The sequence below is a fragment of the Eumetopias jubatus genome, unplaced genomic scaffold (genome assembly GCF_037043125.1).
Source record: "Eumetopias jubatus isolate StellerSeaLion01/CBP00866 unplaced genomic scaffold, mEumJub1_p1.0 scaffold_14, whole genome shotgun sequence".
Classification (NCBI taxonomy): domain Eukaryota; kingdom Metazoa; phylum Chordata; class Mammalia; order Carnivora; family Otariidae; genus Eumetopias; species Eumetopias jubatus.
In genome coordinates this window covers 356,456-380,739 of record NW_028274820.1, presented here as the reverse complement: position 1 = coordinate 380,739, position 24,284 = coordinate 356,456, and the positions used below count along the sequence as shown (strand labels likewise).

General features: G+C 60.3%; 2 protein-coding genes across 3 annotated transcripts; both read left to right on the top strand.

The window, feature by feature from the left end:
• Nucleotides 1–1,185: 1,185 nt before the first annotated feature.
• On the top strand, nucleotides 1,186–12,109 carry GCK (glucokinase). Its single transcript, XM_028095407.2, has 10 exons — nucleotides 1,186–1,453; nucleotides 4,402–4,564; nucleotides 5,138–5,292; nucleotides 6,316–6,435; nucleotides 7,631–7,726; nucleotides 7,885–7,984; nucleotides 9,696–9,879; nucleotides 10,791–10,946; nucleotides 11,484–11,717; nucleotides 11,965–12,109. The coding sequence occupies exons 1-10, from the start codon at nucleotides 1,406–1,408 to the stop codon at nucleotides 12,107–12,109; spliced, it is 1,401 nt and encodes a 466-aa protein (XP_027951208.1). The 5' UTR covers nucleotides 1,186–1,405.
• Nucleotides 12,110–15,137: 3,028 nt separating this feature from the next.
• Nucleotides 15,138–17,158, top strand: MYL7 (myosin light chain 7). Of its 2 annotated transcripts, none has more exons than XM_028095402.2 (6): nucleotides 15,138–15,245; nucleotides 15,439–15,514; nucleotides 15,816–15,920; nucleotides 16,284–16,362; nucleotides 16,489–16,537; nucleotides 17,057–17,158. In XM_028095402.2, the coding sequence occupies exons 1-6, from the start codon at nucleotides 15,210–15,212 to the stop codon at nucleotides 17,156–17,158; spliced, it is 447 nt and encodes a 148-aa protein (XP_027951203.2). In that variant the 5' UTR covers nucleotides 15,138–15,209. The 2 variants fall into 2 exon arrangements, with proteins under 2 accessions (XP_027951203.2, XP_087874406.1); XM_088018280.1 differs by having other exon boundaries at nucleotides 16,489–16,539; nucleotides 17,047–17,158.
• The last annotated feature ends 7,126 nt before the right edge of the window (nucleotides 17,159–24,284 follow it).

The window sequence follows — 24,284 nt, the reverse complement described above, 5'->3', positions numbered from 1 at the left end:
TAGCCCTTGTCCACCCCAGCCTCCCAGGGGAGAGGGCTGGAGGATTCTGAGCCTCTTCTCAGGGGCTGTGTGCTCACTCCAGGAGAAGGGCAGCTGCTTCTTAGGTTGGCTGGTCCAGAAGGACCCCCACCCCCACCCCCATCCAAACCCAGGATGAGCCCCATCACCGCACACACAGAAAAAAACGGCGGCTCAGAGCCAGGGGCTGGTGGGTCAGTGACCTGTTACAAGTGGGTCTGGTGAAGGTGCTTTTGCTCTGTATTAGGAAAGGGATCGATCGTGCCAAGGGCTTTCTTCGGGGTGACCCACTGGACATTGGCGGGAGAGTCTGGCATTCTGTCCGTTCACCATCCCCCCACCCCCAACAACTCGGGAGCTCCTGCTAATTTTAGCAGGGCTTGGCAGATGCCTATACTGGGTGCGACAAGTTCACTCCCCTTGGGGGCTGGGCCAGGGGGACGCTGCATGCCGTCCAGCATCCAGAGCGAGCTCCTGCCTGGACCTCTACTGCCCAAACCCAAGAATGACCCCCAACATTTAGAGGCAGGTTTTAATGATTTACAGTTTACAAGTCCTGACAAAAACAAGCATTTTTCACCTTGGAGCGGGGGGAAGGCCCTGGGCTGGGGGCAGCCATCGGGGTGGCATCGCACCCCCAACTCGAAGACCCTCCTCTTTCCTTCCCCACCCCCCCCCAGTCCCCTGGGCTCGGCTCTCATTGGCCCAAATGAGGTCTTGAGCAACCCCCCCCCCCATCAATCCTGCGGCCTCATTGGCCAAAGGGACACATGCACCACAGACAGGAGGGGCGGGGCAGAGCAGGGGAGGAGGAGTTCCCTTCACATCCTGCTGGGGGGTCGGGGCAGGGTCTCTTTCAGCCTCCCCGAAAACCCACCAGGGATTCCCAGGGCCACAGTCTGGCCTGCACGGGCCAGGCCCTCTCGGGCCCTCCCTGTGCACGGGGCTCTTCACTGCACTTTCCTGCCCCCGGCAGTGTGGCGACCCCCAGCCCTGGCACCTCCAAGGACCGGAAGGCAGATAGACTAGTTCTGCCCCCTCCCCACAGCACCTCCTGGCAGCTAATCCCCACACCGGGGTGCAGAGAGCAGGAGCACTGCCCCCTGGCCTTGTCCCCGCAGTCCTGGTCAGCCCTGACCCTGCGCGGGCCGCCTTTGCCCTCCGGCCCCGCCTGACCTGGTGGCAGTGAGCAGAGTATTTCAACACCTGCCGGCCAAGCACTCTCCGTGCAGAAGCCCTGGGCGGCCTGCCGAGGGCACCATTCCCACAAGGTGGCCCTCACCTGTACAGGTGGGCCTCAGTCTCCAGCCTGCAGCCCAGCCCTGCACCTCAGCAGGCGGGGTATCTCCACCTCCCCCCAAAACCTGCCTCTTGGCCCCTCGGAGAGATGACGATGGGTGCCACCAGGAGCCAGGCCCAGACAGCCTCGAATCTGGTAAGGACCATCCAAGAGCGAGGGACAGTGCTTCGCCCCACCGGACCGTGCATACGGGGCAGTCGGTTTGGCAGTCGACATCGATGTCGGGGTGATGCTGGCCTCCTGGAAGGAAGCATTCAGGCTGAAGGGCAGCTGTGCTGTCACTGACCCCCCCCCCCCAACGATCCCCTCTGGACACCCACGGTCCAGACTCTCCAGGAGGGGTCTGTAGGGCCCGCGTCTTCCAGGGCACTCACTCCTGGGGCCAACAAGGCCAGACTGTCCCCTGAGCTCAGGCCTCACATAGCCATCTGCCACTTGGTACCCATCTCCCCTTGGCTAACAGACATGCCAACATGCTGAGCCCAAGCCCCTGGTGTTCCCCACCCCCACCCCGTCTCAGTGAACGGAGCCTCTGCGGGTGCCCAGGCATCAGCGTGCAGACAGTCCTTAAGGCCCCAGCCTGGACAACGTCATCGGGTGTCGAGGTCGGAGAGGGAAAGTGGGAGGCGTCAAGCTGTCTGGGTGGGTTGGATGGGGGTGCATCTGGGGGGCTCAGGTGGCAGGACGTCTGCCCCCTTTATATGCTCTGGGACCTCATCCCCAGGACTCAGAGAAGAAAGCAAGATACCTGGGGGTGTCCCAGCCTGTCACATGAGGACCCTGAGGGGAAGGCCCAAAGGTGCAAACGCCGGGGGGGCCTGTGGGTTCCAGCGCCCGTCCCAGCACTCTGGAGGCCAGTGTGAGCCTGTCATGGGCCCAGCGGCAGCCTGGCTCCGGTGCTGTGAACACACAGTGGGTGACCCTGGGCCGGGTGCCCATAGGTTCCTGGGGTAAAGGATCCCCAGTCCAGGAGAACCAGGTGTCTGTAGGCCCCAGTGCACGTAAGGAGGGGGCTTGCACCCACCCCGGAGGTCACTCCTCACTGTGAGAGGCAAGGTGTGCTGGAGGCCAGTGTCAGCCCGTGGCCACCTAGAGGAATCGCCCAGCAGCACCCCTCCCCTACCCATACGCACAAGGAACAGGAAATGCACACAGTGTGGGGGCCTGGGGACATGGGTCCCCCATAGTCCTGTGGTGTGGACAGTGCTGGACCCTGCAGAGCCTCGCTTGGGCAGGGCCCAGCATGAGGGCAGGTGACTGGGTGTCTCCTGCACAGCCCCCCCTCACTGCCAGGGACAGGCTCCCCCACAACACACCCTGCCCAGGTGGGTGGCCTCCCCACGGCCCCAGCGAGAGTGCAGACCTGCTTTTGCAGAAATGCTGCCAAATCCAGATTTGTCTGTACAAGTGTCTCTATTTAAATGTTGGCAGCAAACTTAAGCTTTTGAGAATATTGTACAGGACAAAGTGAGACCCACAGCCAGAAGCAACTTGACTGACAGAATGGGATCATCTACTCCTACCGTGTGGTGTCCCAGCAGGGATGGGCCATCCCGGGGCGGATGTGGGGTCTTCCTGAGTCTGCCGTCCCAGCACCGCGTGCCCTTATGTGCTTCCGGGACCCTTTCTATAGAACGGATTCTTGGAGAGAAATGGCTAGGTTGAAATTAAATGTTGCCCGTTGACCCAGTGGTTTGACTTCCTGTGATTTCCGGGGTTCCACACAAGGGTCTCTGTAGCCTGGAAGCTGGCAGAGGGGGGTTTTTACCGTCAGTGGCAGAGACCCACAGTGGGCCTGGACACAGAGGGCGAAGCGAAGCCTTTGGCCTGATGCCCCTCATGAGTCTAGGGTCACGGCCACCGAGCGGGCAGCACAGCAATGGGGCGGGGTCTGAGGCTGGACCTTTGCAGCGTCTGCTTCACTCTTGCTAAGAGTCTGTGATATCTTACATTCGGTCCCTCTGGACAATCCTGTCTCCGGGGAGATGCCCGGCCGCCTCTCAGGGACTTCGGCTCTCGCACGTGCGGCCCTGGGTGCGGGCCACGAGGCACGCTGGCTGCACGCACCTCAAAAGAGGCTTCTGCGAGCCTGCGCTCTTCTCGAAGCCGCTGCGGGCGCCTCCTCCCAGCGAATCGCGACAGCCGGTATGCTGCGCTGGGCTCGGGGCGTGGCGTGTTGGCAGAATTCTGCAAGTGTTAATGTTTCTACTCCTTGCTGGCATATTTTACATTTGAAAGCGTGTGAGAGACAGACAGAGGGGGCCAGCCTGTGGCCGTGCGCCCCTGAGAACGGCCTGGATTGCTCCGCCAAGAAGGAGGGCGTCTCTGGGGCTGTGCTGGGCCCAGAGCTGCAGAACGGCTTGGCAAACATTGGTGTTTGGTTCTGTGTGTTTTGTCACGGACTCTGTCAGCCCCGTCCCTTTGTGACCTTCCCTGGGTTCAAACTTTAAGTGTAGGGATGTGGTCCCTAAGGAAGGACCTGTATGCCTTGGGAATGCTGTTGGCAGCCGGGAGCCAAAAACCTGGCTTAACTATAGCTTCCAGTGATTCGTGTTTGCTCCCACAAGCAGCACGTGGAGGTGGAAGGATCCAGAGCTGGCCGGCACATCGGGGCTGGGCTGCTCTGCCTCTCTTCCCACCACCCCTCCTCGCCAACAGCCTTGTCTCCCCATTGTCACAGGACAGCTGTTGCAGTGCCAGCCATCACACTCTTACACCGCTGTGTTCACAGCTATGCAGGCACTGACCTTCCCGGGAAGGGAAGGTCCTGCTAACATCAGACTTCTCTTTCCCTATCATTGGCCAGAACTGGGCCACATGCCCAGCACGAAACCAGATTACCGGCAAAACGTTTCAGGATAGCAGTGCTTGGCTTGGCCCGCTCATGGGCTGTACCCTGGGCTGGCGAGGGGCTGCTGTTCTAGCTTTTCAGCTGGTCTTAACAGGAAATTTGAACTGAGGGGTCATCTCGGACCCAGGGCCAGGGGGCCAGGGAGACCCCTGGTGTGTGCGGGATGTCCGTGAGTTGGGCCATCCAGGCCCCCACCCCACGCAGCTGCTCCCCACCCCCCACCCCTGCACAGGCAGAGCAGATCCTGGCCGACTTCCAGCTGCAGGAGGCTGACTTGAAGAAGGTGATGCGGCGGATGCAGAAGGAGATGGCGCGGGGCCTGCGGCTGGAGACCCACGAGGAGGCCAGCGTGAAGATGCTGCCCACCTACGTGCGCTCCACCCCAGAGGGCTCAGGTATGCTGTCCCGGGCGGGCAGGGAGGGGCCCCACACGGCAGCCAGAAGCTGCTCAGCTGGGGACAGCCAGCCCCAGGCCCCAGCAGGGAGAGACCCCCCAGGTCCTTGCTTACAGCTCGGACTATCCCCCGAGACCCCAGACATGCCCTCCCCATGTCGGCCCCCACACAGGCTGGTTCTCACCCCAAGCTCTGCCAGCCCAGCCCTGGGGTCTTCACCCCGGCCTCAAGAAAATGAGCCATTCGCATCTCACAATAAGAAACCTGTTCCCCAGGGTGGCAGGGGAACTCCCTCCCCCCAGCCCAAACCTGAGTCTGGGCCATTTTACTAGGTCTTCACTTGGCACCTTGGGCTCGGGATGGCTCCGGTCCAAGGCAGTGAATTCCCATGGAGTTCCCCAGCTCACCTCTGACCGTTTCCCCAGTGGACCTGGGGCCCCCCAGATGCCACCGTCAGCAGCCCCCTTGTCCAGCTTCTCTGATTTCCCCCACTCCCTCCTCTCCTTCTCTCCCCAGTCTGGGGTCCTGCCGGGCAGGGCCCCGAGGCTGATGCGCTTCTCCCTGTGTCTGCAGAAGTCGGGGACTTCCTCTCCCTGGACCTGGGCGGCACCAACTTCAGGGTGATGCTGGTGAAGGTGGGGGAGGGCGAGGAGGGGCAGTGGAGTGTGACAACCAAACACCAGATGTACTCCATCCCCGAGGATGCCATGACCGGCACTGCTGAGATGGTGAGCAGCTGGGCCGGGGGCCGGGGGCCGGGGGCTGTGGGGCCGGGATCAAGTCTGCCCAGGATCTCCGAGCTTGCTAGTCCTGGCGGGAGGGCCCACCTGTTTACCAGGGCCAGGGGCACCTGTGGGCGGGAGAGCCAGCCAGCCTCAGAGGGCCTAGGGAGGCCGGTGGGAGGCCTACCTGGATGGCCACCAGGCATGGCCCCAGCAGGTCACCTTCTGCCCAGTTTCCTAGAAGAATCACAGGTGTGACAGGGCAGCTGAGAGAACACACTGGTCCAAGCAGCACAGAGCCCATGCATTCTGTCTTCTCCCTGTGTGTCCCCCCCTCACCTGCCACCAGCAAAGACACCGAGTGGGGTCACTGTAGTCATAATGTCTGCCCAGGCGGGAATACTACCCTGCCCGTGGGGAGGGCTCAGGAGAGGGTACAGAAGTACAGGTGCCCTCAGAGGAGGCGGGTGGAGGCAGAGCCCATCCCCTGGGGGCCAGGGTTTCAAGGCAGGAGTCCTGTGGCAGCCTGGTCCTCGCCACACCCTGCATGCTGTCTGACTGGCCATGAATCAAGGCAGCAGGGATGCTGTGGATGCCTCATGCGGCCCCAGCACCCAGCAGGGAGCTTGGCTGATAAGCAGGGTATTCAGCAACAGCCAGTTCTGTGGCCAGGCCCACACGAGTAGGGTAGGGGCTAGTCCCCGGCAGGGCTGGGCGAGCAGCGGCCAGGACACCTGGAGGCAGCGAAGGACACTCTGGGTGGTAGAGGCAGAAATCCGAGTGCTGGCCATGGCTGTGCCTCTGTCCGAAGTGTGCAGCTGGACGCCACGGGGTCCAGTGGGAGGCATGGGCTGACAGCACCCAGCTGGGCAGGGGACCAGGCCCATCCTGGTGTCGCGCTGTCCCAGCGGCAGCAGCATTCGGGACAGGGAACACAGGGGAGCCAAGGGAAGGCTCAGAGGCCATGCTCTCCTGTGGCTCACGGCGGGGCGCTGCTGCCAACGGCCAGCTTGCCGTGTTGTCTTCCAGCTCTTTGACTACATCTCCGAGTGCATCTCTGACTTCCTGGAGAAGCATCAGATGAAGCACAAGAAACTGCCCTTGGGCTTCACCTTCTCCTTCCCCGTGAGGCATGAAGACATCGACAAGGTGGGGCCGGGGGGGTAGACGCATTCCCCAGAGAAAGACGCCCCGGGAACTCCCCGTGCCTTCAAACGCAGCCCCGTGTTGGGAAAGAGCCTTGGGTTCGACCCGCGGCTCTATCACTCGCTTTTTGTGAGACTTTGGGAAATGGAGATACGGCCGATTCTGTTTGCCTGAAGCCCTCAGAGCCCAGCGAGGCCGGCAGGATTATTGCCCCGTCGCAGATCAGGGGACAGGCTAGCGAGCGGGAGGAGACTGCTGGCTGGCAGCCAGATGCCAGCATAGACATGTGACGCTGGGCCACCAGCAGAGGCAGGACTGTGCGGGGGCCGAGGCTGCACCTGCCACAGTCACACACACACACACGCACAGCTTAGACACATACACACGTGCATTATCCGTGCATACAGACATACAGAAGTCAGCCATACATGCACCTATATGCACACCCAGGTCAGTCATATATGTTTCTACGCATGTCAAGTCTACACGTGTGTGTACAGGATACATGCATGCGTGTGCGCATTATACACACATGTGCACACGTCAGTTTTACACACATGTACAGGATATGTGCATATACGTGTGTGCATTATACACATGTACACACATCAATTCTATGTGTGTACAGGATGCATGCATGCGTGTGCGCATTATACACACATGTGCACATGTCAATTTTACACATGTGTACAGCACATGTGCATGTGTGTGTGCATTGTACACATGTACACACATCTATTCTACACATATACATGTGTATAAATTACACACACATCTGTACCCATCGGTTATAAATACATACAAAACACCTACAACCTCTCAGAGAAAGAGCCAGTGCAGTGCTGCTTGGTTCTCCAAGCCCGGGCCCCCGGCACACGAAGGGCAGGGACGGGCTGGCGGCTCCGGGGCCCAGGGAGACTGTCCAGGAAGCGTAAGGCCACCGTCGCTTCCAGCTGGGTGTACTGGAGGGGAGGAAGCCCAACGTGATACAGGTTGTTTTCCTCCAGACCTCATCCTTACTCTGGGTGGTGCCGCTGGGCTTTCCTTTAGAAACACTCTCACTTGGGCTGGAGGCCGGCCCTGCAGAATTAGAAGTATTCGTAGAGTCATCTCCAAGCCCTGGTCTGCGGAGTGGGGCGCCTTCACCCTGCCCCCAGTGTTCCTCAGCAGCCACAGGCCTGCCTTCCTCTTCCCTCAGGGCATCCTCCTCAATTGGACCAAGGGCTTCAAGGCCTCTGGAGCAGAAGGGAACAACATCGTGGGGCTCCTCCGTGACGCCATCAAACGGAGAGGGGTGAGGCACCCCCTGACCACCCTGGGAGCCCCCCCTCATCTCTGGCCACGAAGCCAGGGACGGCCTCCTGGGCATCCCTCCCCGGGGCTGCACGAAGCCCAGAGCGGCCCGAGCCGAGACCCCAGCCCCATCACTGTTGCCTCTATGCCTCTTGGCAGGACTTTGAAATGGACGTGGTAGCAATGGTGAACGACACAGTGGCCACAATGATCTCCTGCTACTATGAAGACCGCCGGTGTGAGGTTGGCATGATTGTGGGTAAGGATTCACGCCCTGCTCTATCCAGGGGCCTCGGCAGCACAGAGCCTCCGCCTGCCTTTGTCTCTGGCCCTGAGGCATGAGGGCCAAAAGTCCTGGGCCATGGGTGATGGCCAGAGCAGGGCCCCTGTGCCAGGCGTGGGCCCCACAGGCGACAGGGTGTGGGGCGGTCTTGGGAAGATGCAGGAGCGTCCTGAATGCAGCTAGCATATCCCAACACTCACAAAGTCCCTGCATCAGACGGCGCACCGGCTACAGGTCCGCCTGGCCCATCGGGATTTAATTACATCCCCTTATCTGGTAAATTGACCAAACCAGACAGACTTGTCCCCGTGCAAGAGGAGAAGCACAGGTGGCATCACTCTCCTGCACGGTCTTCCTGTCCCTGCACGAAGGCCAGGAAGGGAGCGGCACTGGCCCCAGCGGACCTCGGGCCTTTCTAGAAGCTCCTGAGGGTCAGGAGTATGTACTGAGCATGGCTCCTGTCTGGTCAGTCACCTCCTGGGCATGCAGGCATGCAGTGTCCGGGCTCTGGCTCCCCAGAAAGCCAGTGGCAAAGTTGTTTGCTTCACGGGGCCCCTCAGAGCCAGCCCTGAAGGGTTGTCTGCGCTCACAAACCCATCTCCAACAGCACATCCACATCCTCAGCTGCCGCCTGACCTTGCTCCATCCCTCCTCTCATTGCTCACATCTCCTCCTTCCGTGTTCAACTTTCAGATGGAAAGCCGGCTCTGAGTCCCCCGCCTAAACAGGAGGGGCAGGGTCCTGCTCTCCTGGCTGTCCCCTTCAGAGCTGCCTGGGGCAGCTAAGTCAGGGCATGGCTCCCCAAGATGCCCTGTCTTGGTGTCTGAGCTCTGCAGCCCCTGCCTCGGGCACACCCCTGATGGAGCAGAGATGGCCGAGGGTGGCCTGGTCCCACACCTGTCCTGCAAACACTCTCCTCAGTGCTTAAAAACATCTTTATGATAATGACCAAGATCCAGAAATTGAGAGGATGCGTGTCAAAGTCAGGATTTCTGGGTTTTTTTTTTCCACATACACACCAAAAAAATGGGAAGGCCCCATTCCTGCTGGGCAGGTCCACCGGCCAGCATTAGAGTTGCCGTACCCACTGGTGTTAGGAGCATGCTACCCATGCCATCACGCTCAGAAACCATTTTGAAACTTCATCATTTCTCAGCAAAGGACACCACGTTTTCACTTTGCAAGGGACTGCAAATTACAAATTCCATAGCAGTCCCAGGGATCCAGGCTGTGCCTCACTCACCTCTGGGTGCCCCCAGACCAGGGCCCAGGACAGAGACGCTCAAGCACATGTACGTAAAGCGCTAAAAGACAAGGATGGTGGATAACCAAGATAAAACCACACACATCTCTAGTTGGCAAAGCACTTCGACACGTTTCACTCCGTCCTCCCAAGTATCCGGGTAATAAGGTGTCACCAGCCCCTACTGGGGACGAGGAACAGCCCAGGGAGATGGGCTCATGGATGCGAGGTCACACAGCAAACCCAAGTCTTTTAGCCCCTGGGAAAGTCGCCTTGCCCACGTCGCCAGGCCAGGCAGTGGTGGCTGCGGCAGCAGGACGCTGGGAAGCTAGGGCCATGGGGGGCCTCCTGCAGGGAGAGGCGGGTTCCCAGGACTGCAGCCCCTGCTCCACCCCACCCCACCCCACCCCCGCCCCAGTGGGGCCTGACCCGTGGTCCCCACAGGCACAGGCTGTAATGCTTGCTACATGGAGGAGATGCAGAACGTGGAGCTCGTGGAAGGGGACGAGGGCCGCATGTGCGTCAACACTGAGTGGGGCGCCTTTGGGGACTCCGGTGAGCTGGACGAGTTCCTGCTGGAGTACGACCGCGTGGTGGACGAGAACTCCCTGAACCCCGGCCAGCAGCTGTAAGGACCTTGCCCGCTGCCGCCCCCCCGCCCCCGCCCTGCTCAGGCAGGCAGATAATGGGCTTGTTTTTAAACAACTCTGGGGAAAAGCCAACTGACAATCCTTTTGCAAGCTCCTCCCTTCTTGCGCTCACTCGCCCCCTGTGAACCCGGAACCGTGAGAGACATGAAGGTTTAGTCCCCAAAAAGAGGGTCTGTGGATACATGAGCCGGGATCACCCCCCCTCCCCGTCCCGGAAGGTGACCACTGCATAGGGAGGCTCTGAGACCCCCGAGCAACGTTCAGCGGGTTCAGCCCTGAGTTCCCCGGAGTAGACATCTGTCCACGGTCGCAGAATGAACAGTAGTGTTTCTCGCGGAACGCTGCGGTTTGGCTTGAACAGCTTGAGACCCAGCCCGCACAGAGCTCGTCCTGAGTCATGGCTATCCTAATCAACCGCCTAGCTGCCGGGCACGTGCATCAGCTCCGAAACCTCCGCTGGGTCGGTGGGAGTCAGTGCACTTCGAGATGAAAGTGCAGAGGCTCACATATGTGAAACACGCGAGTACTAGCTCGGCGGATCCCAGGAGCCCAGGGCCCCAGGCAGGGCCCCAGTCCGTCTGAGCCTGAGTTTCCCAACCATCCGGGGCAACGAGGACAGCTCCCATCACGCGGCTGCGGGAGGACGCAGGGGGCTCGGCACCGGGCCCTCGTGAGGAAGGTCGCGCAGCCCGCACCGACGGCCTGCAGTAGGGCAGGGTGCGGTCCTGAGGCCCCAGAGCGCTTCTAATCCTAAAATCCTGGTTGATAAATGAGGGGACGGGCGCGAACCCAAGTTTGGAAGCGGGGTGTCACAGCGCCCCACCTGGCCTCCTCGTGGCCGCGCGTGGAGACCTCCATGACAGGGATGACCCGGCCGCCCTCTGTGCAGGTACGAGAAGCTCATCGGCGGCAAGTACATGGGCGAGCTGGTGCGGCTCGTGCTGCTAAAACTCGTGGACGAAAACCTGCTTTTCCGCGGGGAGGCGTCGGAACAGCTGCGCACGCGCGGCGCCTTCGAGACGCGCTTCGTGTCGCAGGTGGAGAGGTGCGCTGGGCGCGCCGGGCGAGGGGCGGTGTCTAGGGGGTCGTGCGCGGGGGGGCGGGGGGCGTGCTCAGGGGAGGGGCCGTGTACACGGGGGAGGGTCTGCGGCGTGGACGCAGGGGGCGTGGCGGGGCGTGGGCGGGGCCCCGGCCCGGGGTCCGGAGCGAGGGTCCCGGGCGGCGCGTGGCCCGCAGGGGAGCCCGCAGCCAGGCAGTTGACGCAGCTCACGCGTCCCCCTCCGTGGCTCCCCACCGCCGTGGACATCGCCTCACTTCACGCGACAGCCCCGAGGCGCGCCGGTGTCGCCCACGTTAGAGCGGAGACCCTGGGCTTAGAGGCGCAAAGACCAGCTAACTGCTGGTCCCTGGCGGAATCGAACCCGCTCCCCTCCGGAGCCCGAGCCCCAAGCGCTTTGCCTGGGTGAGGTGGGCAGGGGGAGGGGAAGAGGCCGCCGCCGTCGGGGTCGGGGTCTGGCTGGCCCGGAGGCTGAGCGACCCTCCAGCGACGCCCTCCCTCCCCCCGGCCGCCCCCGCCCCACAGCGACTCAGGCGACCGCAAGCAGATCTACAACATCCTGAGCACGCTGGGGCTGAGGCCCTCGGCCACCGACTGCGACATCGTGCGCCGCGCCTGCGAGAGCGTGTCCACGCGCGCCGCGCACATGTGCGCCGCGGGGCTGGCGGGCGTCATTAACCGCATGCGCGAGAGCCGCAGCGAGGACGTGATGCGCATCACCGTGGGCGTGGACGGCTCCGTGTACAAGCTGCACCCCAGGTGAGACCACGTGGTCGTCCGCCCTCCCCATCGGGCCCAGCGGCCCTTCGTGGGTGTGCGTTCGGAGGACGGAAGGCAAGCGAAAATAAGCTCTCCGAGGTCCCAAGGGTTAGCCCCTCGTCCCCTTTGGGCCCCCAGACAAGCAGGAGGGAGGGCCCCCTGAGCTTCCTCCTCGCGCTGCGGGGCAGGAATGAGGCGCTCGGGGAGTGCAGGGAGGAGGGACGGCAGCCCCGCTTCCCCTGCGCAGCTTCAAGGAGAGGTTCCACGCCAGCGTGCGCAGGCTGACGCCCAGCTGCGAGATCACCTTCATCGAGTCGGAGGAGGGCAGTGGCCGGGGTGCGGCCCTGATCTCGGCGGTGGCCTGCAAGAAGGCCTGCATGCTGGGCCAGTGACAGCGGAGGCCCCCAGGCAAGGAGGCAGCAGTGGCTCGCTGGACCTGGGCCCCAAGGGACTTGCTCCCCACGGGTGCCCCCAGCCTCGCCCAGGAAAGAGGTCTCTCTTTGTAAGGACCCTGGATGTGTCCCATCCCCACTGCCACCCCGAAAGATGGGGAAAGGCCCGCGGGGGATTTGGGGGCCCCTCGGCAGACCTCTTCTCTCAGAGGTTGGTGGGACAGCCCAGGGTCCTGACTGGGTTGGGGGCTGAGGTGAGCAGGCATGGAGACCCCCAGAGCCCCTCACCTGTCTCACTGCAATCAAGGACCCAGAAGGGAGTTGCTCATTCAGGACTTGGCTGCATCTCTGTACTGCCTCCTCTTGGAGCCTTCAGCTTGACTCAGCCTCTACCGGCCCTGCTCTGGGAGGGGGCTGTGCTCTGGACCCTGCTCCTGCCTGGGAACTCAACCCACTGGGGAGGCAGCCTAGCTGACCTGGCCAGACCTACACCGGGGTTCCACGGGGGGCCAGAGGCTGCCGGTCACCCAGGCCTGGCTGTTTTCTTGCCTGGGACTGGGAAATGCCACAGCGGAGGCTGCTTGTACCCTGAGGCCTGGAGTTGGTAGCCCTTCTGCTCTCCTGCCGCCATCCATGAGTGGTTTGTGGTTCTGGGATGGACCCTCCCAGGTGGTGCGAGACACAGGGCCCCCAGAGGCCCTGCCTGCCCAGAGGGACCCAGGGTGAGGAGGACTTCCCCCTCCCACCCCCAGGCAGGCCTGGGGGCACCTCCGTGGTGGAGGCCTAAGCTCCCACAGGGCTGGCCTGGAAAAAGATGTCAGCACCCAGCGCCCAAGGGACCACCCGGGCCTCTCTCTTCTCACCAGACTTCTGTGTGCCACACCAGCCTCTCATGCCCAACCTGGGACTGTGTGGTTTTTTAAGTAAACGTTTTAAAAACTTAGAACATGGCGTTGACAAGTGTTCTTTGATCTTTGTGCATAAGGACTGTGGGACAACATGGAGACGTGGTCACAGGTGCACAGATGCTCTACAACCTGGGTGCCTCGGAATTCGCCACCCCCTCCAGCCAGCCGTGCCAGGGAGTGTGAAGGGACACACGGGCTGTAGGGATAGAGGTGGCATCGGCGGGCGGGTGGTCAGACGCACCGGCTTGCCCCGGCCCCCGGCTAACCGTCTGTGGGCTGTGCGTGTGGACCTGTGGGCTGTGATTGCCCCTGGGGGTGCCTGGGAAGGAGTTGGGGGCCGGGGTGCTGCTCCGAGAAGTGCGACAGGCGCCTGGAGCCACTTGGGTTGTGGCAGTGATGGGCGGGGGAGAGGGAAACACGAAGTCACGTGATTGCTGAGGCCCTTCCAGATACTTCTGGGTGACGAGTCTAGTCTGAGTTAGCCGAGGGCCCGGCGCCATCTCCCAGCTACGCCCTGTTACACGTCCACACGTTTGTAGGATTAGAATCTATGCTTGATCTTCGGTGAGAGGAACTACCCAACAAAGCCGGAATGACTGTTATTTCATTCAGAACTTAACCCAGAGCTGCGGGTCTGAGATGTTCCCTCGTTTTTCCGGGTGTCTCCTGTGGGATCGGGTCAGATCTTTTTAGTTCTCTTGAATCTAAAATACGCATTAGAACGTCGTGCGAGCCTCCGGTTACTTCATCCGCGGTACTCGTGTTTCGGCGCTCGTATCGGATCCCGTTTTGACCTAAACTAATTCCTAGTCATTCTTTTCCTTGCAGTTCAGGGGATTCTATTGATTTTTTAAGTTCTCTCTGTGGGTGGTTTATACGTTTCATGAATTTCATTTCAGGAGGGTAAAGGAGCTATTGTCCGACGCTTGTTACACAGGGGACATTGGGTGTTACTCACCATGCAAACTCCAGCTCTACCAGCTGGTCTCTGCATTTGTCCCCCCAGGGTCAAGGGGCAGCCATGCAGAGCCAGGTTCCGGGGGAGGGAGGGTGGGCAGCCAGTGGGTCCTCTCCTCTGCTCCGGGTTCCGAGAGGGCAGCCAATGGGCCCCCAACGTTAGTTCTAGAAGGTCCCCAACCCCCAGCCCTTCTCCGGGCCCTAAAGAAGCAGGCAAGCCTGCAGCCCGGGCAGAACAGAGGGTGTCTGACCCCTGGCTGCACAGCAGAGCCTCACATGAAGGGCTCATGACCACTTTCTTGGGGGTCCAGGGGGTTCCTTGGGGTCCAGGTCATGTACCGTGCTCCAGAAGCCTCACACACAGATTCTGTTTGGGGCCACGACTAGCTCAGGGCTGCCTTCTGCCCCCGTCAGACGCCAGGACCACCGTCCACCCAAACCTCTGGGAATCCCTAGGGGTCTCAGGCCAGAGACCATCCTCAGAACCACCCACCGCCCTTCCCAAGCCCAATAGAGGCCCCAGGCCAGCCCTCCGAACGCCGTCCTCTTGGACTGGGCGGGTTCTGGGCTGGACCTGCAGGAGGGACAGTCAGATGGGGGTCACAGGGGAGACTTCTTATGCAGGGGGCTACCTCATTCAGCACCCAGAGTGGCGAGAGCTGTGAGCCTGTGAGCTCTGCCCTTGGGAGCCTTTGCTGCTGGATGGGTGGATGCCGGGATGTTAGACATCAGGGGGCCTGAAGGTCACCAGGAACGTGGCTGGAATCTGCCTGGGGCCCTGTCCTCCCCCAGCCCAGGCAGGGCTGCCAAGTTTGGGCCTGTCCTCTCTTCCTGTCCTTATTTGGCGCTGCAGGTGATAAGGCTGAAACATAAAAGGGGCTGGGGGCCCCTTGCAGCAACCCAGCTGCCATAGAGAGAGGATGGTGAGTGCCCGGTGGGGTAGCCAGAGGCCAGCAGGCTCCCAGGGGCTGTCCCGTGGGCTGGGGGAAGAGAGCCAGGGAGTTCTGTGCTTGCACTGGGCCTGGAGAACTAGTCTCCAGAGGTAGGAAGAGGACCCTGACCTAGGCTCTCCTGGAAATGCTCAGGGGGTGTGCATGGGAAGGGGGGAGTCTTTGGGGAGCCGGGCAGAGGACCTCTCCCCACCGACAGTGTTGCAGGCCAGCAGGAAGGCAGGGACCCGGGGCAAGGCCGCGGCCACCAAGCAGGCCCAGCGAGGCTCTTCCAATGTGTTCTCCATGTTCGAGCAAGCCCAGATCCAGGAGTTCAAGGAAGTGAGTGCCCCACCCCCAATGGCCTGAGACCAGTCCTGGCCCCCCACCCTGCATACACCCCCTCTGCTCGGTAGTCAGTGGTCCTGGCCCCTGTCCTTGCTCCACCCTCCACGCTCCAGGACCCCTCCCCACCTCTGGCCTTCCCTGGGGTGGGGGCTGTTCCCACTTGGAGGCTGTGCCCCCCACCTCGCAGGCCTTCAGCTGCATCGACCAGAACCGGGATGGCATTATCTGCAAGTCAGACCTTCGGGAGACCTACTCCCAGCTCGGTGAGTGCTTCTGCCTTCCCCCTGCTCGTGGGGCCTGCTCACACCAGGGGAGCCGCTCTGGCTCAGCTAGCTCGTGGGAGAAAGCACAGCTCCCCCCCACCTCCGCCTGGCAGCGCCCGCCTTCCCCCTTCCCGACTCACACCTCCCTCCCCATCTGTCTCCGTGCACACACACCCCTACCCCACTGGTCGCAGCTCCCCATCCCTTCACACTTCTCCACCCCCTGAGGCCCAGAAGGAGGGAAGGCCGGCCTGGGCCCCCCCCAGGCCCCATGTCCATGGCGTGCCCCACCCCCAACCAGGGAAGGTGAGCGTCCCAGAAGAGGAGCTGGACGCCATGCTGCAGGAGGGAAAGGGTCCCATCAACTTCACCGTCTTCCTCACACTCTTCGGGGAGAAGCTGAATGGTCAGCCTGGGCCGGATTGGGTCCCCCCAGCTTGTTATCTGACTAAGCCCCACCCAGAACTCAACTGGACACTCCCTGGCACTGGCCCACCCAGGGCCTGTGGGGTTTTTCCCTCCCCTCCAGACCCATGGGCACCGGTCACCCTGACTCCCAATTCAGCCTCCCTCCCAAATCCCAAATCCCAAATCCCAGTCTCCTGGCCAGGCCTGCCCACAAGGACAGCGGGTCTTGGCCTCCCTGAGCCCCAAGGGACACTGTATCAGGAAACACCCTCCCACCTCTTCTGGGACGTGGCGGGCCCCCAGCACCCTGGGGTCCTCTTGGGTGGGCACGGCTGCTCACCTGGCTCCCCCGGGCTCCCAGGGACAGACCCTGAGGAAGCCATCCTGAGCGCCTTCCGCATGTTCGACCCCAGCGGCAAAGGTGTGGTGAACAAGGATGAGTAAGTGTGAGCAGGGGGAAGGGGCACCATGCAGAAACCGTGGGGAGGCCCTTGGTGAGGGTGGCCGCCTGGGCCAGGGGAGCCTTCACCGCCCCCTGCATTGGGCCACCCCTCGGCTCTCCCCAGGTTCAAGCAGCTTCTCCTGACCCAGGCAGACAAGTTCTCTCTGGCCGAGGTGAGGACTCGGGCTCCTTCAACACCCTCCCCACCCCTTCACAGGGCCCTTGCCCCGCAGGGCACTGGGCAGGCCTTGGTGACCCACCACCCTCGTGGGCTCGGAGCACGGCTGTGTGGGACCACCTCCATGAGCCCCAGAGGGTGAAGGGCATGGAGTCAGAAGGGAGGAGGGTGTGCCAGGCTGGGAGAGCTGTGTGTGCAAAGGCCCAGGGATGAGAGAGTGGCACCTCCAGCGTTTGGAAGATGCTCTGTACGTGCAGGGTCAGGGCAGTGCAGAGAGGATATGGAGGCACCCCATGGCTGAGGTGGGCCCTCCGACCCACAGCCCCCTTCAGACCCCCACCCTCCACCCCTGTTTCCCTCGCCTGCCCAGAGTCAGACAACAGAAACATGGTAACTCTGAGTTTGGGGTTTGGAGCTGAGAGGGGACAGGGTGAGGGGTCACAGGTCTCAGGTCATGGCCACTGGCCGCCCCAGGCCTCCCTGGCCGGGCTGCCTGTTACATGGCCTCCCCCAGGTGGAGCAGATGTTCGCCCTGACGCCCATGGACCTGGCAGGGGACATCGACTACAAGTCTCTGTGCTACATCATCACCCACGGGGACGAGAAGGAGGAGTGAGCTTGGTGCGGCTGCGACCCGGGGCCAGCCTGTGCCGACACAGCAATAAATGTTTCCAAATCACACCTGCGGTGGTGGCCTGTCTGTGACGGATGGGGTGGGGCTGGCAGGGGGGTCCGAGGGACCCCGCCCCTCGCCGGCTCAGCTCGGCCCACCCCAGACTGCTGCTCGATGATGGGCCGGCGTGTGCCCAGTTTACAGATGAGGACACATCTCTAGGAGAGGGACTGGTGGGCTCTGTATGGTCACATGGTGGGCCCTGTGCTCCGCATCCGCTCTGCCGAGGGCCCCACTGGTGGGCCTCCCTGCACGTGTGTGTGTGTGTGTGTGTGTGTGTGTGTGTGGGTGAACCCATCTGAAAACACACACTTAACTTCACTTTGGAAATGCAAACAAGGTGCCACCACACCGCCCCAGAGCGCACGCAGACTTCCAAAGGAGATAGGAACGGGCCTCCTGTGGGGGGGCGGGCAGTAAAAGGCTGGAGAGAGGGGGTGTTCTTTCTCCAGAAAAGACTGTTGGTGTCCCATCCCCCACTTCATCTGCAGAAACCAGGGGCTGGAGGGGAACACGGCTCATCTTGGGAACTGGAAGGTAGTAGGGGGATATCCTATCCAGAGGAGGAGGGCGAGGAGGGAGAGAGGCAACCCCTTGCACGAAGTCGGACCTCCCCTCCCACAAGCCTGGCTGCAGCCCCCCAGCTAGGAGGTTGGAAGAGATGAGGAGCTGAACAATTCCTTCCTCGAAGGCAAGCAAGACGAAAGGCATTTTCACCCGGAGAGGTGTTCGGTGTTCGTTTTTATCTGGGACTTGGCAATTTTAATTACGACGTTCAGCCTTGAGATTTAAAGTCCTAGCACTTTCTCCTATTTGTTCGTGATCACGACGGTCCTGGAGCTGCCTGAGCAGGGATGGGGGGCGGGGATCACAACCAGGCTGGCTTACGATCCTTGATTCGCGCATAGGAGTTCTGCTTCTTCAACAAACTGATTTCAAGAAGTAAGGGCTGGGGCGCCTGGGTGGCTCAGTCGGTTGGGTGTCTGCCTTCGGCTCGGGTCATGGTCTCGGGGTCCTGGGATCGAGCCCTGCGTTGCGCTCTCCGTTCGGCGGGGAGTCTGCTTCTCCCTCTGCCTCTGCCTCTATGCTCTCTCGCGCGCGTGCGCACTCACTCTCTCAAATAAATAAAATCTTAAAAAAAAAGTAAGGGGTAATATCGTAACTTAAGCCTCTGCAGAGAAGCATTGTAAAAGACGCAGCGGACCACAAAGATCGCGGGTGTCTTCCAAAAGGTACGCAGCAGAGCCCCTGGCTGGTTCTGCGGGGCCTCTAGGTGACCAACAGCAAGGCCACGGGCTCCCGTCCCTAGACGTGACCACCTGTGGTCCCCCCTCCTCTGCGGAGGAAGCCAGCTTTGCACCCGTTAGGAGAGCAAGTTCCTTCCAGCATTCCAGAACTGTTCCCTCAACCCCGAACACACGGGTTTGAACTACAGAGGGCCACTTACCTGCGGATTTCTTCCCAATAAATATAAGACAGCATTACATTTCCTCCTCTTTACGATGTTCCTGACGTTTTATTTTCTCGGGCTTACTTTACTGCAAGAACACTGCACACAATGCACACAACACACAAAATATGTGTTACCTGATCATTCATGTTATCGGCAAGGCTTCCAGTCACCAGCAGGCTGTTAGTACTAAGCTTTTTGGGGGGAGGGTCAAAAGTTTTAACTGGATTTTCAACTGTGGGAGGTGGGTTGGTACCCCTCACCCCTGCGTTGTTCAAGGGTGAGCTGTCTTTGCATCTGCTCTTTGAATCCTCCTCGGAACCAGCTGTGACATGTTATTGGTCCCCTCGTGAACTAATGAGTACATAAAATCTGTTTTTGTTTTTTTTTTAAGATTCTAGTATTTGGAAGAGATAGCAAGAGCAGAGAGAGAAGCAGACTCCCCGCCGAGCAGGCAGCCTGCTCAACCCAGCCCAAAGGAAGCCCATTTTGTTTGTGCAGGCTTGCATCTACGTGTTCTGCAGAAACGAAGGAAGGTTTTGTTTCCAGAGAGCAGAGACCACACAAACGTGCTCACAGAGGGCCAGGCCTCAAAGTGCTACCTTATTGGACACAACACCCGAGGTGTTGGACACACCCCTGAGCTGGGAGACTCAGGGTCTGTAGCCACCTGTGCTTCCCCAAGGGGAAGCCAAATCCCCGACTTCCTGTTTTCCTACGAGCCCTGGAAGCCTCGCTGCTGTGAGGACCACCCCCCACCCAGGCAGTGGGGCTCCTGGTCCTGTGGTGCTCTCACCTCACTTCACCCACAGCCTACTCAGAGGAGGTCTCCCAGCCTCTTGCCTTCACTGGGACCATGTCCAGGATCTCCCAGGGCTCTCTGGGAGAACTTCCGACAGCTCCAGCCCCTTCCTCCTCCTTTGCCAGGGGCTCACGTTCGAGGGGCTGCAAGAGAAACACCGTCCCATCTCCCCCAACACCCTGCAGGGCCTAGATGCAAAGGCTGACGTCCCCAGCAGCAGCCCAGACCTCACAGGGGGGCTGGTTGTGGAAATGCAGTCTCTTGAGAGACACCCCCCTCCCCAAACGCTTTTGTTCAGGAAGGCCCTTGAACCCCCTGGGCCTTGGGAGTCCCTCACCTGGGCTCTGAGTAGTGGCCGGCAGGGACGTCTGTACAGGAAAATGCACATTAGAAATAAGACAAGGTTAATACTCCCAGGTGCAGAAAAAGGAAACAGATTTTCTCCTCCCTTTTCTTAGCGCATTCTCTTTAGAGAACATGTAAGTTCTTTCCCTACCTCCTTTTGCGTCCATCTCTTTGACGGCTAAAGAAGCCTCTGGCCAGTTGTACAACCCAGTTAGATCCCCACGCAGCCGGGAGCTGCATCTTTGAGTTTTCCCAGTTTCCTGGGAGGGTAGGAGCCTCACGCACAGGGACTCCAGCAAGCCTACTTCTGGCTCTAAAGAGGGGACAAGTGTGGTTTTCCCCCGGAAAAAGGCAATCAGCAAAGCCAGGTCCCCGTGAGTGGTTGGTGCTCTCCCTGGAGAACCGTGCGGATGGGGCGGCTGCCGGTGATGGGGTGACGAGCACCAAGCTCAGTGACTTTTGTGGAGAGGTTTTCTGCATTGGCAGATTCTGTTTTGACTGCCTCCCCAGCTGGGCCTGCAGCTCCATCCCCCAGAGCCGCAGGCTTGCTGGAGGGGTGGCCAGGGGGTTCCTGATTTTCTCCTGGGACCCCTCAGCCCCCAGCCTGGGCCCTACCCCTATGCCCCCAGAGCTGACAAGCACACAATCTTGCTCCAGCGTTCACGCCATGGATAAAGTTCAGGACAGGGCGTGAGGAATCTCGTGTGCCCTCCTCCCCCTGCCCCCCTGGAACACGGCTGGCACGTGATCCCCATGGCCATGGGGACCCCCCCCGACCCGGGACAGCTGGGGGCACCGCGCCGCACCTGGATCTCCCATTCGTCTCTAACACAAAGAGAAACTAGCTTCTGTATGACCGAAGGCCCTGTGATTGGGGGTTTCTTGTGCTTACAGCAGAGCCTGGTCCTAACCAATGCAGTCTGACCACCCCCCCCCCACCACCTCACAGATAAACCGAGGCACCACATGGTCAAGTGACTTACCCACGGCCACACAGAGCCAGGCGGGTGTGGGTGTCCCTCTCAGGGAGCACCAACCAGCCCACCAACGCACTGGGTCCCCAGGGGTTGAAAACAAAGACATCCGAATGACTCAGCTCTTGACAGCACCCAGCACGCCCTCCCAGCCTCCTCGCAGCCCAGAGTAGGTCCCCGTGACACTAGTTCTAGTTCAGGACCACGGGGCATGGCCACGGGGCAGGGGCCACCGCGACCCTGGATTTCATGTTTCTGACCAGATGCACAGGTGGAGGGACGTGCGGATGTACCAGGGGATGGGCTGGTGGCCCAGGCTGTCTTGGGGTGCTGTCTGCTCAGCGGACCCGACCATTTCCTAGCACAAAGGGGCAGAGAGGCAAGGCCAGAGATAAAGGTGCCGGTCTCAAGAGCCTCTGGGTGGCAGGTCCCCTGGAAGCCACAGGCAGTGTCCACACACCACCCGAGAGAAGTCACACGGTAGTTACGGGGTCCGGCGAGTCAAGTTTCTGTGGATCTGCTCCGATCAGAAGGCCCAGCCTGTGTCTGCCCAGGAATCCAGGCTGGCTGGGGGCTTGCGGGCCTCGAGCAGCCTGGTGGTTCCACCCTCACATCTGGGAAGCCAGAGGCCACCACACTGAGACCAAGCCCAGGATAAAAGCTCACATGAGGGACAGGCATGGCCCTCAACCCTCCCAGCTGAGGCTGGACACTTGGGAGAGGGACCCCAGTCCTGTGGCCATGTGCACGCTCGGGCAAGAAGAGACGGGGGCTGCCTGCACACCGTGAGAAATGAGAAACTGTTGTAGTCAGGAAGACATGGGGCGGCTTGTTATACGCAAAAGCGACACACCAGTTTATGCTATATCCTGCTGAAGACAGACAGACATCACCCAACCTTATGAAGTAGTAACCCCAAACTGAGTTTCTTCTATTCATTTTGACCTTCCATTATAGGAACTGAGGCCAGCTCCAACCGGGTCACCACTCATGGACACCCCAGACCCGTGTGGGTTTTGATTAGAGACTTACTGGGACCAGGGCCTCTGATGGAGGGCCCAGGCTAGAGGGGGCTGAGCCAGAAGGTGCTAGAACAGTCCTGATGGCAGCCAGGGCTGAGGCGCTTGAGCCTCCATCCGGCCTCTGGCCTCCGTGGCTTCAGGCTCCAACACAGGCATCCCCTCCCCAGGAAGCCACCTCCTGAGTCAGGTCTGGGCCGCTCGGCACCCAGGGCGTGCCCGGCCCAGCCTGACGTAGGGCAGCCTGGCTTCCCAAAAGCGACATGGGGACAGGGACATGTCCACCTCTAGTACCACACCTGGCACGAGGCAGGTGCTCAGGGGGGATATGTAGTGAATGAATAGGGTGGCATTATGAATCTCTAGACTTCTGGAAGCTGAGACCAGGAGCCTTTGTAGACTCTGTGGGTCCACAGAGACTGCTGCCCGGAGCGGTCTGGGCCCTGTTTCCCTGGGCCCTGCGCCTTAGGGGGTGGCTGCAGGGAGGAGAGACACCTGCCAGTTCCTCTCCCCTCCGCCCCCATCCCACTGCACTGTTCCTGCCTGTCACCCCGCCCCAGGGGTCTGGAACAGCCCCTGACCTCCCACCTGCTGCTGGCCCTCATCATCTGGGGACCGGCCCCACAGGGCTGTGCTGCTGACGCACAGAGCCACACAGCACCAAAATAGAACTCTGTCAGCCCGGCCTGCCCTGCTTTGCATCAGCAACACCTCCACCAACCCTCTCCCCGGACCCCCTCCTCACTCCCTGCTTCCTCCTCCCCCCTTCCTGTGCCCCTCTCCCCGGTGCAGCCCAGCTGCTGCCCCGTCCCGCTGGCCCCTGCCAGGGCTGACTGGTCTGGACCACCTCGAGTTCCTCCATCCACAGCCCCCCTTGCTGGGGCCCGCTCAGAAGATGGGGACCCTGCGCTGGGCCACAGGTGACTGGATGGCGGTGGCCATTGCTCCCAGAGGGATACAGAGACCGCCTCCCAATCCTGTCTCTTAATTGGCTTGGAGAAACCACTCTCCAAATTGGGAGTGAATCTCTCTGTCCTTAGTGACACAGGACCTATACTCTCAGTGCCCAGCCCCACAGCTGCAGAGCAGCCCCTCGGAGCACCAAACCGGTTCAAGTGGTGGGGGTCTCCAACCAACCTCAACAGGTTCCCGCCTTTGAACCCATTCCCTTCGAGAGGTACTCACTGTTTTCTCCTCAATCCCTCTGCCCTTACTCCTTTACGGGGTTGAGATTCCCTAGAGAAGTATCATGCCAGAATTTCTTTCTCCCCGAAGGGGAAGATAATTCCAGAATCTGATAGCAGCGATCAAAATAGCCAACCAGCAGAATTAAATGACACTCTGATGTCTTTTGTTTGCTCTGTCTCTGGCGGGACCGTAGCTGAGTCTGGGGACACCGATCATGTAGTCCTGTTGGATCAGCTACCACCCTCTTTCTGGACAAAATCCTCAACTGCTATTGATAAAATGCACAGTGCACCTCCCAACAAGACTCAGATAGATCCCTTAAAACCTCTCCCTAGAATTAATCAATGCCCTATAAATAAAGAAGCCCTTCAGGGCATCCAGCCCAGGATAGAGAATTTCGAGGCTCAGGGCCTCACGATCCCCTGTACTAGTCACAGCCCTACTTTACCTGGAAAGGAAACCCAATGGCCAGGACCTCTGAGCAGTAAGTAACGTCGTTACCCCTCAGGACCCTGTTGCTCCTCGCTCCCACGTGTTACTGGCACCCGTTCCCACTGAAAGCAAGGTTTCTGCGTAATTGACCTATGGGGTGCATGGTTAGTACTCCACTCGATAAGGACCGCCAGTGTCTTTCTGCCTTCACTCGGGAAGAACAGCAGGATAGCTGGGCAGTCATGCCCCAGGGTGACACAGAGGGTCCTTCAAAGGCTGATTCGGATGACACACAGTTTCCTGCAGCCTCGACTTGGTTACAATGTGTAGATGACTTGCTCTTCTGCTCCCTGCTTGGACCTCTTCACAGGAAGGCAGCCTCCCCGTCAAAACTTTTGGCCTGAAAGGGACCTACAGTCTCCAAAGAAAAAGTGTAGTTTGCTCAAACTCAGTTTTGATGCCTAGAGCATCTGATCCTGAAACAAGGACATCTGGATCCAGATGAAACCCTTCACAGCTGCTTAATGTTGAATCCCTGTGACAACTGATAGAAAACTCCTCCCGCCAAGGCAGGTGCTTAAGGATTTGCTGATGGTTCTTCTTTAGAGGTTGAAAATGGTCAGTATGGTGCTGGGTGTGCTATTGCAGCTTCCTCCTGAAGTCACGGAGGAGGACCGCTGGCTACTCAGCCTGCCATGCCTACCTGACCTTGTGCCTTGGCCAAGGGCAAGGCTGCAGACATTTATATTGATGGCTGGCATGCCTTTGGGATGGCTCAGGACTTCGGAACATTATGGAAACACCAAGGCGTCCTTAGCTCCAATGGGATAAGATTAAAAATGGTTCCTGTGGGGCACCT